This window comes from Balearica regulorum, chromosome 3 (genome assembly GCF_011004875.1).
Source record: "Balearica regulorum gibbericeps isolate bBalReg1 chromosome 3, bBalReg1.pri, whole genome shotgun sequence".
Classification (NCBI taxonomy): domain Eukaryota; kingdom Metazoa; phylum Chordata; class Aves; order Gruiformes; family Gruidae; genus Balearica; species Balearica regulorum.
Window position 1 is genome coordinate 85,448,114 of NC_046186.1, and position 12,811 is coordinate 85,460,924.

General features: G+C 34.6%; 1 protein-coding gene across 1 annotated transcript in view; it reads left to right on the top strand.

The window, feature by feature from the left end:
* Positions 1-12,811, top strand: part of FMN2 (formin 2) — a 178,111-nt gene that overhangs the window by 52,272 nt on the left and 113,028 nt on the right. Inside the window, exon 6 of the mRNA XM_075748780.1 lies at positions 2,707-2,768. Coding sequence (XP_075604895.1) covers positions 2,707-2,768 — 62 coding nt within the window. The remainder of the gene's footprint in view (positions 1-2,706; positions 2,769-12,811) is intronic.

Consider the following 12,811-nt stretch of genomic DNA (forward strand, 5'->3'; position numbering starts at 1 on the left):
CCCCGCCCACCAGTGGGATGGAGGAGAGAAATAAAAGGAAAAACGTAAAACTCATGGATTGACATAAAGACACTTTAGTAGGACAAAAAAGAAGAGAATAATAATAAAAATAATGATGTCATATGGCATGGGAATATCACTTTGACCAGTTTGGGTCAGATGTCCTGGCTCTGCCTCCTCCCAGTTTCTTGGGTGCATGTGAGAAGCTGAAAAGTCTTTGACTGCTTGACAACAACTAAAATTCTGTGTTATCAACATTATTCTCATCCTAAATCCAAAACACAGAACTATACCAGCTGCTAGTAAGAAAACTAAATCTATTCCAGCTGAAACCAGGACAAAATGTTAATACTCTTCTCTTCCTTCGGAAGAGACGTTAATAACTTTTACCAGAAAATAATCATTCACTGGTTTTGGTGTGGTTCTTTTGGTTGAAATGAGGAGCGAGTGTCCAATTCATTAGTAGCATCCTGAATTTTCTTCAGTAAACAAGTTTATCTGAAAGTCAGCAAAAAAGGCGGCATGACTTATCCATACTAAATACTTGTCAAAGCGAGAGATGATGAGTTATTTCCTGTTGACAGCCTATCCTCATCCAGTTTTTTATGACTTGAAATGCTGTTTTAGTAAACAATTAAAAAAGTAAAAAGGTTGAGGACTTAATTTTCAAGGGGTAACCTTGTAGCACAACTGCCACTGGCAACGAAACTTCCCCCTTGTATGTCTTGCCTCGCAACAGCTGGGATTGTCAGAAAGCTGTGAGGAGGCCAAATGTCTAGGAATTATGAAGCCAGAGGTTCCAGACCACAACTGCTTCACTCTTCCTGCAAATGGTCAACAGATTTGCCTGCTGTATAGTGGTACCCTTAAAAAATATAAGGGTGTGAGACACACATGTTCTCTGGGCATGCATAAGAAAAATACATCTATTTTTTTTCCTGTATACAAAGTTAGGTTATGACCAGTTAGAGAGGCATCATTAGCAGTAACTACGAAGCTGGTTAGTGATCTTTGAACTGTGTAGCTGCTGAGGGTTTTTTGGGTTTGGAGGTTTTTTTCTTTCCTTGCCTGATAGGAGATAACTAGAAAAAAAGAAACTGAGGCACAAAGAGGCTTTTTTAAGTTCAGAGAAGAAATCTATAGAAAGGTCAGAACAGAAACCAGAGCTTTTAATTGAAGTCCTGTGCTTTAACTACAAGACTCTCTCTCTTCCATAAATAAATTTTTAAAAAGTCTTTGTTATTCTCTGCAATGGCTTACCAAAAGACTTCAGGGTCCTGACCATGTGTTGGGTTGTTACATATTTGTGTCATTTCTGTAAGAACATCTCTTATTTCTTTTATCCAGCAGCCAATGAAATTACAGCACTGTAGAAACAATGCAGGAATATATAGTATGTTTCTCTCACTGAAAGAAATATTAGCACAGTCTAGGTTTTAATGTCATTTCTTTTGTGCTTAGATTTGGTTTAAATTGAAATGTTTTTATGAAAACAGACATTTCAAAGAGTAGTATTTGTAGATAGAATAATTGTTATCCAGGTTTTAAAATAAGAAGGGGGGCGGGGGAGGGTGTGTCTTATGTTTTGATGCCCATTTTCCACGTAAAATGTGCAGATGAAAGTTTAGTCGCACTGTTCTTTTATTTTTTGTTGTCACAGTGATAGTTGAAGATCTGTAGTTCCATATAAAACCATTATTCTGGGACAATTTTTTTTTTTTAAATCCATTTAAAGACATTAATTAAGTGAAGGAATGCTTAGATATTCATTAGGATTCTCGTTAGTTATTCCAAAGTAGAAAATAATTGGAGATACAACTAGAATGAAGTACTGCTGTTTCATTTTTCAATGTAAATGAGTAACATGGTCAAAATTCCAAAAGTCAAATTAATGCTGGTTCTTTGCCCAAAAGACAGCATGTGGAATTCAATACAAAGATGAAGAATTAGTTTTGTGTCTTCAGTCTGAATGTCCCCATTTCTGGGAAGCTCTGACTGTACACTTACACAGTAAGTGTACTACCCCAAACCATCCCTTTGTAAGGCTGAGATGTTTTAGACAGTGAATAATAAAGCTAGGAAGAAATCAAGTTTTCTCAAAATATATTTGCAATGGTAAGGCCAATTGCATTCAAACATGCTTTTAAAATGTGAATTTAGATCTGTATCACTATCTCATCATGGAGATTTCAAATTTTGACAGTAGGGCAGAGGCAGGCCAGTGAGGATATGAAAAAGACTACATAGCTGCCAACAGTCATCATTCGGCTCATGGGTACTTTTGACCTTTTGTGAACAGACACAATCCACAGACCTCAAGGAAATACTCGTTAAGGAGACTGGATGGGAGAACAAGCATGAGAACCTTCCCTTGGCCGTCTGTGGAATGTGTATAATAGAGACATAAGTAACTATTTATCTTTGAATCTGAAATTTTGACAATCAAAATGGACTTCTTTCAAGTTTAAGATGATAGTATTTAATATTGAGTCATAATACATTGCAAATTGAGATCAGGCTGGCTTTATTTATGCATATAACCTGTTCGGTTAATTTTAGATGGAAAAATTGGAAAGTGGGACATTTAAGATTATTTTCTTTTTAACTCTACCTTCTTTTCATTAAATTCTTAATGTGTATTTCAAAAGATCAATGAATTTTTTTAACATAGAACTTCTCAAATCCATATCTTCTTTTCAAATTCAGAGTTGAAATCTGCTGTCCTAGAAACAGAGAAACAATGCACAGATGATGTTCAGCGGGTACAGGTAAGATTCTACCAGAAGTGTTTTATCGTTTTGTAAAACTACCAGAAAAGCAGTACTTCATATGTTTTTGCAATAGTCTTGTGTACTGAATGTTCTGAATGCAAACATTCAGAAGTGTGGTTTTGATTCTAAATTTTTATTTCAAAATACTTACATGCTCCATAGTGTACCTAGGTATAGAGATTGAAGGTTCCTGCCCGCCTAAGGTGGTTCTTGTAAAATGTTATTGTTCACTCAGAAGTAAGTTAACACTTGGTTCTGGGGGTCTGATGGCATTACTAAGGAACAGTAATAGAAGATTTCCTTATATTAGCTAATCTACAAAAGTTCATGTGAATCATAGTGGCAGACATTTTTTTTCTGTTTCTCCACTGAAGCTTATAGCAGTGCTGGTAGTTGAACAGATTTAGAGTGCCATGCTGGACTTCAAAAGTAGATAATGTAATGCTGGAACAGTGGAGGCTTAGTCTGGGCTGGACTTGTTTAACATAAACACAGTCTTTTTTTTTTTTTTTTTTAATATGTCACCATTCATGCTATGTTCTTCTTTAAAAGTGGTGGAGTTTGATGGAGTTGAGAAACTTCAAATTTTGTTGCCTCAAAAGAGTAGCTTATTTTCTATGAAAGCTCTCTGATCACAAGGACCAGACTTATCTTACTAGTGAATAAGAGTATAAGACTGTTCAGTTGTTCTGGAAGTCATGAAGAGGAAGGCAAAGTTCTGTTTTCCTTAAATCTTCGTTTGGAACAAGGAGTGGCCAAAAGCTCTTGATATCTCTTTTTTTTTTTTTCTTCCCTTTTTTTTTTTTTTTTTTTTTCCCCCTTCCTTGGTGGAGTTTGTTTTTTGTGGGTTTTTTGTTTCTTTTAGGTTTTTTGGAGTTTTTTTGTTCATGACAAGATGGTTCAATCATCGCTGCATTTAGCAGAATTTGTGAAAATGATCAGTGATTTGCTTTTGAAATAAGGGGAAATGAGGGGAAAATAAGGAATGGCTTGTTTGTGAAATGCATGCTACTGATCATTAGACTTGCAAATTTAATCTTGGTTCAATCAAGTATTGCATGAGCATGAGTGGGGAGAATAGGTGTACCTTTATAGTTTTTGTCTTGCTAAACAACATTAAAGGAGTTCTAGTCAGTTACTTAAATTCTTCTACCTCCATAATTAAGAACATTTTAAAAACTAGAACCCATTAAATAAAATTATTCTACATTGCAATATTTTAAGTTTAAACTAAAACTTCTTTGTCCCGTGTTATTTTTATATTTCAGTCACCCAGGTTTCAGTAGCAATGCTTTCTAGTATTTCTTGTGAAAAAGAACTTTTTCCTGTACTTCCAGAAAGGTATTACACCTAAGCAGTGTATTTATTCTGTCTCTAGGATTTTAATTCATTACAATAAACAACCTACATAAAAAACTTACTTGTATTGGAAATAGGTTCATGAATGCTTACGTACTTTACCTAAAAAACCTCTGAATTTTTTTTTTTTTTTTTACTATGAGAATGAAGTTTAATCAGCAGCACTAGAGCACTGTTTGATTGCTCAAATGAATAACATTTACTTCAAGTTGGTGGTTTTGTTGTTATTTTTAAAACTAGCCTATTAGGTTGTCCGGTTACTGAATTGCATTTGCTGGTGATGTTAGAGATCCCTATCCCTCTTGCTCAGTGTTGATCTCTAATGACAACAATGCAAACTTCTTCCATTCTGTACTATTATACGTCAATGAAGAGCAGAAATAACTGGTCTGAATGCGTGATCACCTCACTTGCAGAAAATATTAGGTAATCATCGTTCTGGTTTATTTTGAAAATCAGAGTAGAAGTTATTTAATTTGAGGAACTGTATGTAGATAAAATGTTTTCATGTGTTCAAATTATTTCTGTACAGTCCTAAACAATTGAGTGCATTCTACCTATCTATTAATATCTATCGATATGAATCTATAAAAGCATCTAGAAAATAGAATGGTCACTCTAACTTTTTTCATCATGTTTGTAGAGAAATCCTTTAATCAAATCATTCTGGGTGTTATTTGTGCTTTTTAGTGATGAAATACTATGAAATGTTTCTATTAGAGATCTAGCCTCTTTTATTCTTTGTCTAGCTTGTCCATAGTTTTTCTTTCTGAAGAAATCAAGTGTTGACTGACATTAGCCAAGTAGGTGATTTTTATCTTTTGTTTTGATACGTGACAGAGGAAGAGAGGCATAGTGTAAAATTTGAAACTGATCAACTAAGGCTACTTACAGGATTCTTCCCTCTCCCATTCCTGGGAAAAGACATTTTCCACATCCTGTTAAAATAATTGGAGATGGTCAATATAGACAGAAACAAATGTAAATGCAACATGATGCTGATAATTTATCTCAGTTATGATAAACAGTTAACTGAAAGATTCAGAATAATTCTAAATTAAAAGCACAAGTCACACACAGAGCCTGGATTCTACACTTTCCTGCCACTGGATGGAGCTTTTTTATATATCCTCTCCATTTCCTTACCTTTCCAATGTTAGACATAACTTTCATATTTTGCAGCATAGTTTCCTAAAGTTTTTAAGATAGCTCTTTTGAGTTCAAAATAGCTAGTTTTTCAAAAATTATAATTTAAAAAAAAAGAAGGCCTGGGGTGTGCTTGCTTTTAGTGCAGGAATTGGTAAGCAGAGGAAAAATAAGAAAAATGAGCAGCCATTTCAAGTCCTGGTTTTGAAATGCCAAAGAGGAGCAACAATGTCTGCCTAGTCTTCCCAGTACAAACAGAGAAAGTTTTATTAGGCCTCACTCCTTTAGTGAAAGAATAAGAGAAAAATTGAATGTCCTAATTTAGAAACTCCAGCTTCAAACCTGATGTTTAGATTTGTACTTTTGTACAAGAGTCAATTTCCTTTGTTTCACACCTCTGATCTTTTATGTTATCCTTGCAATTTTTCCTACATTTTAACTCAGTTTTCAGGTTTGCTTCATCTTGTTTACATGGTAGGTAAAACCAGAGTCTTAGCAGAAACAAACAAACAAAAACAAACCAAAACCCCCCCATTTTATAGTTGTGAAATGAGTACATGAAAACTAGGCTTTGATAGTAGTGGGACATCACAGAACTGAAAACCTGAAGTTATTTGGAAGTCACCTAAATTCCTTGTTCTCTTATACACCTTACTATCAAAATATTTTAGATTTCTTTTTTTGATTGTTTGTGATGTCTATTCTGAGTATCACACAAATTTGAAAAGAAAGCCCTCAGTATGTTTATTTAAAGGTCAGCATCCGGATGTAATGAATTCTTCTCCACGCCATTGATGATGCCTGGTTGCTGTAATCCTGCCTCAGGAGATGAGGTTTTGCCAGGCTGTTCCAATTTCTAGCAGTTTGGTTATGAGATAGTTTACACTGAGTATTTAAACTATATTTGCAGTGGAAAAGCTTGCCATAAAAAAAATTCTTAGCCTGTAATGTTTCCAGCTAAGTTGTTCTCTTTGGTTTGGTTCACCCCATTTAAAGCAACAAATAAAACCTCAACCAAAATTATATGCCTTCTTGGAACGCCACGTACTTCAACTGGTAGTAACAACCAGACAAAATTTTGGCAGTTCTCAGGCACCGAAGACAGATTTCTACTGCATGATCTATTAGTGCGCTTTCCAACAACATCACAGGGAAACAATGCTAGCCTTAAAAACCTTAAATTACAAGACATGTTTTGCCATGTTGAATATACTTTCTACTTTGAAAACATTATAAATCTGACTCTTGGAGTGTCTCTAGAGTAGTCCTAACTAACACGCTTTTCTGGTAACCCCTGTCTCAGCCTTTCAGCAGGGACCTTTTTTCTTACTCTAGTCATTAACTACAAATTATTATAACTCCTTAGGGTAATAACTTAGTGACATTTGAAATGTTCCAATTTTGACACTTAGTAATACAAGAAAAAAGATTGTGAAATCCTTTAAGATAAATACATACTCAGTCTATTTAAAAAAATATAAAACATTGGTGGGATTGGGCTTTACTTTTCATTGTTATAAAATGTCACAGCTAGACTTTGTCTCGTAAACATGCATGCTGCTCAAAACTCTCTCTTAAATGAAATTTCAAAAAGACTATTCTTTACAGGTGAAGGTAAGATAAGGAAGATAAATGGAAGATTTGTCTGAAATTGTGAAATGATTCTACTACACATACAAAAAGAATAAAATAAAAAAGGGAGATTTTTTTAAACCTGTTTTATTTTGACATTACATGGCTTTCATCAGGGGAGAGGCAAATTGTAGGTGAGACTGGTTAACACTTTTGTTCAACAGAAATTGGAGGAAAATTGAGATTTCTTCCTTTATAAGCTCCCGAACCATTCTGTGGCTGTGACTCTTTTTACACTGCTTCATTTTACATTCCTTCTTGAGATATTTATTGAGAAGGACCCAGTGATCCTGGCAACACATGTCACTCCTTCTGTCCCTTCACTACTTGCTGGGTTACTCTTTGTAAGGGGGGAAGAGGGGGCTTGGGGAGGCAATCAACAGTTATTCTAAAACAATTATTTTCCAACAAAAGTATGATTGCTAAAGTCTTAGATTTCAGCAGGGAGAAAAAGGAGGCATATGTAGGCAGACAGTGTTTTCTTGTTAGCCTTAAGAATAAATTATACTTTTCAAAAATACACAGAAAGGAGATAAAGTTTGTGTGAAATGAGATGATGGAAACCTGGCAGAAGACTTTACGGCTGGGGTCATAGTATCTACTCAAGTGCAGAGCATTTTGCTCAGGCAGTAAAAGGGAGTCTAACCTTTGTCGAACTTCACTCTGGGACACAATAAGTGCAAATCAGGTATAGCCTGTCTTTTATGTTCATGAAATATAGGTTTTTATGCAGAAGTTTCCAATTTTATTGATGGAAATCTGTCTTTGATTCTTAGTATTAGAATTTTCAGTTTAAACGTGCTGCAATTTTCAGGTTTCTTTTTGGTTTGTTTTTAGAAAGCCTAATAAGCACTAATAGATTTGTCATTATCCTTAACTGTAGCAGATTAGTGAATTAACCTTTTTAAAATATTAAGTGATAATGTCTGAGTTAAGACCTCAATATAATGTAAACAGAAATTGTCTGTTCCCATCTGCTGTTCTTCCTATAAGACTAGTAGCTGAACTTGTGATTAAAACACTGTCTTCTGATAATGTCAGGATTTCTTAGGCCCTGAAGGAAGGAAGAGAACGCAAGTAGAAATATTAGAAATGAGGGAAGAAGTATTGGAGAGCCTGAAAGACATCAGAAAGAGGTCGGTCTACTCAGCCACTAGATGGCAGCTAAGTATTTTTGAATGGACTGTGCAAGGCACTTGTAAGTCATTCCCGGGGGGTCCTTCAGCTACCCTACAATGAGAATATTAATTTTTTATTTTCTTTTTTAGTCAGAAAGTGGTGGCTTTCTAGTGGTAAATAAGTTAGCCGGTATAAAGTATGTACACTTTCTGTGTTTAAGCAAGTTTTAGTAATTGGAGCATCTCTCAAATATAATAAAACTATGTCCTAAAATAATAACAAAAAATTGTGAAACATTACATGTTTAGACAGTTCTATTCTGTCACTGTTAAGTTTGTTTTGTTTTCAAACCAGTGAAGGGAACACATTTGATTTGGTCTACCAGAATTCTGGGACTGTCTTTGTAGTGATAATTTAAAAGTTTTATGGCTGAATGACCATCATTTAAATGAAGAGATCAGTTTTTCTGTTGGATGTGAAATTCATTTCTTCAACCATAATCCTGAATATTTTCCATTAAGTTCTGATGAGGGAGAGATTTAAAAAAAAAAAAGTGCATTAGACATAATTTTTATCAGTTAATTGACATACATAAAATATAAATCATAGATTCCATATTTAAATAGAAATAAAGGAGTTTAATATGTCAAGCCTGTGTGGTAGAAAAATAAAAGCAGTTAATTCTCAGAACAAATGTTAGTATTTTGTATTATATCCAAACTTCACAGTACTTGGATTGACTTCCATTGTTTTGCTTGAGGGCATTATTTGCTTCTTTAAAAGTAATAATACATTGGTATAATTTTCAGTGGAGTGACAATAGCACGTTTTTGCACTTTTCCTCCTGGCCATGGTGAGACTAAAATTTTTTTGTTCTAATCTGTGTTCTAGGTGTTAATGTCAAGATGAAGTTTTACTTAAATGCTCATTTCAATTTGAAAGGCTCTTTATTCTGTTTTTTCACTCTAATACATGGCATGCTACCTCAATTATAGCTCTGAACTACCATAAAAATCATAGCATAATTTAGGGCGAAGAGACATTAGGAGATCATGCTGGCCAATCCTTTCCCTATCAGCACCCTCCTCCAAGCAAGACTAGCTTAGGTGTTTGGTTGGTTTTTTCAGGAATTTGCTCATCTCTGAGGATGGGTATGTGGTAGTGCTACTATGTACTTCCTGCTTTGCCTAGTCAGTGGTAAAATGATAAGCCTTGCTACATAAATGTGTTGTTTTGGTGACAGCTTAAGGAAACGAAAATGTGTGCTCTAAAAGCACATATATTTCCCATGAGTTACTCCTAATTCAAACACTGCGTACTTACAGTCATTGATTTACATTCTCAAGAAACTGCTGGTGAAGTTCAAGCGATTCATTTGGTTCACAACTTCTACATCACAGACTTTATGAGACTATGGCAGAGCATAATATATATTTTGCATCTTGTAAACATAATTGGCATTCTGCATTCTCCATTTTGACTATACTTTGCACTCAGACAAACCAGACAGGCTTTTTGTCATTTTTAGGTATAACTTCTTTGAAAAGCAGCACCAACTTTAAGGTTCAGGCAATAATAATGTCTGACTGGTGTGCTTGCAAACTGTACCCAATGGAAGTTAACTGAGGATTTACAGACTTCCCTTTCTTCTGTCATTGATGGGAAAACAAGGAGAAATGAGAGTAAAGCTGAGAAATTTACTTATTTTAAGCAGAATTACTTGGTGGTTATTAAAATCCTTCATTATAATGTAAGAGACTTTCTCCTTTTCTCAAGAGACGAATTATTGTATGGGATAGAGCTTCAATAGGAAGAATTACCTCTTTTCTGTGTGTTTGTTACTCTGAGCACCATTATGTTGCTTCTCTTGCCTTTTACAGTGAGCTTCTTGTAAAATACTAGCAGAGCACTGTCACTTCTCTGAGGGAGCAGTGAATAGAAATGCATGATAAGCATACACTTATTTGAAAATGCAATTTTAAATTGTTTTCTATTTTCTCCTCTGACTCCACATACTTTTTTACTTGTGAAAATGGGTAAATTGAGAGAGTATTCATTCCATCTATGCACTCCTGGTCAGAGCAAAATATATAGCAGAGCTGTATTAATTGTTAAAATACAATTTATTTTCTTAAATTCTCTCTCTTAAATTGGAGTCCTGTTTCAGATGAAAATCTATAAACTCCCTTTCTCTGCCAATATGGTTTAAAATGGAAGTTTGATTATTTACATATGAAATTCTTCTCACCTTTTGGAGAGAAGTGAAAACAAAGAGGTTTTGTATATTCAATGGTACCATAGTATATTTGGGTATAAAATAATCTAGGTACTCTTTACCTTCCTTCCAAACTTTTTTAAAAGAACTACACAGAAATTGAAGAGAACAGATGAAGAACTCATATTTAATATAAGACAGCAGCATGAAAAAGTGTGTGTATATAAGTTTTTGTGCATGTGTGTGCGTACGTGTGTATGCACACACATACACACGCACATTCTATAAAATGTGTCTCCAAAGAATATCTGGTCACCGAAAGAAAATTTCTTCTTGTGAAGTTCCTAGCAGGACAGAGTGATGTAATTTGTCAAGTTGGCTTAATCTATTTGAGAGACCTCATCCAGTCAAAAGTGAGCCATGATCTAAAGATTAAATTCTTCTTTTATTTCTCTCAGCATTAAAGATCAGGTGCTACTCTACAATGGTGTAGATCCTGAGAATTTCCAAAGGTCTGTATGTGTAGAAGAGAGAAAAGAAATGCTTTTCTTAGTAAAAATGAATATGTTTTAAACTTAGAAATATCCAAAATTATTCAAAACAAAACCCAACAAACAAACAAAAAACCCCAACCATAACTATGGTATATTGCCATACCTGAATGAGAACTTAAAAGTAAAGCTGAGAAGAATTTCTACTCTTTAGAAACAAAACAGGCTAACTGGTTTAACTTCTACTTACAGTCAGATCAAAAGATAGTTATTGTTAAGTTGCCCATTTTAAGTGTGCAGAAGTAAACCAGTAAGATCACTTTTTTCTGTATTTTTAAATACATATTTTTATTTGTTCTTTAGAGATTAAAACCAAAGCTATTGACAAAAATTAACTTGCATATTCCTGAATATTTACTTACTTTGTTTTCAGTATTCAACTTTTCCTGAAGAAACAAGTGATTTTTTTTCTCATGTCCATGACACCAAAAAGTTTTTAATTAACCTTTCAAAACATAAAGCTCATCTTTGATGAATTGGTTGTGATTGATTTTCTTTAATGTTCTCTCACCTGAAATGATACAGGTTGTTTTTAATATAGCCTTCACACTTTCAAAGAGTTAGAGAAGTTGATTGACCTCCAGCCCCCTGCCTTCACCATGTTCATGGGAACATTTGTGAAGGCTCTGATTCCATTTCTCCAAACTTTTTCTGTCAGTAGTAGTAGACTCATATTTCAGGGTAATGAAGATTATTCAACCCTTTCTACAACGATTTATTCTTACTGTGGATGTTTTTTTTTCTGCTTATTCCCTGCTGGAAGCCTGAAACAAAAGCAACATCTGAACCTCCCATTTTGTGGTCTGGCTGACCTCTTGGATGAAAGGGGCAAGTACTGTGTAGAAGTATCCATACTCTGGACACTTGCTTATCAAGATCTGGCAAAGTTCACCTCAAAAATTATTAGCTCTTTTGATCTCCGGTACTGGAGATTAAAGGCATTATGAGTCCTTCAAATTTAGATTGTTAATGTTCACGTTTTGGGCAATAGAATCTTACTGTTATTTCTAGCATAAAAGCTAGTATAGTTTCTGTGTATAAAGAAACAGAAATAATGATAGAATGAGGTAAGTTTGCACGGTGGCTATCTCACAAGGCTACTGGTCAATCTCAGATTGAATTGAAAAATCAAGAAAAAGCCTGGTGTGAAAAAGTTCAGCTCCTTTCTCCAATATGCCAATGTAGTCATGTTAAAGATACGCCAGATTTTATTTTGTATTTTAACAGAATGAGATGGATGGCTGCCTTTGCAGCTACCCAAAAAACTACCCAAACCTTTTAGACTCCTAGCTAAAATACTTTAGGACAACTGCAGGTAATAAAAAGGAAGTGATTAATCATGTGATAGTCATTTCAATAAACAGTCTAAATATTGAGCAGAAAATAAATCTGGAACAGTTTTTATCCAAACTTTTAAGGAAATCCTGTTGCCTGTTGGATTGCTGGTGTAGGTGGCTAGGTTTTAGTTCTCTCTTCATCTGCTCAAAGACTCGAGTGCAGCTAATTCTGCTCTAGCAGTCTCTTTGTGATCACGACACCTAAAAAGACAGCAGAAATAGGCAAAATAAGGTTCTGTTAAAATTAATGAAGCTGAACCTTTTTTTTTCCTCACCTTTCTATGCCCATTCTCATTTATGTACTTGTTTCACACTGGGTGACAGAACAGTTAAACCAGTTTCTGGGCTAAATGAATCTATATGGGGACAGGTAAGCTTTTTTTTGAAGTCTTTAGTGTTTACTGCTGTACTGTTTCATGCTTCTGTAACAATGATATTGCACATATGCTAGGAGAGAATCTTTCAAGACTCGAAGGGGATTTTTGATGGTTTTTTGGTTGTGTTTTGTTGTTTTTGTTTTGGTTTTTTTTTTTAAATAAAGCAGGTCTAAAACTTTCTGGGCAATCAGGCTGAGAAATGTCATTTGTGCAGGCTAAAAGTAATATTATGTAAGATGACAGTAATTATACTTGACTGTTGTGTAGCTCCTAGGGTGGTCAGTGGTTCTGTGAGATTTTATAT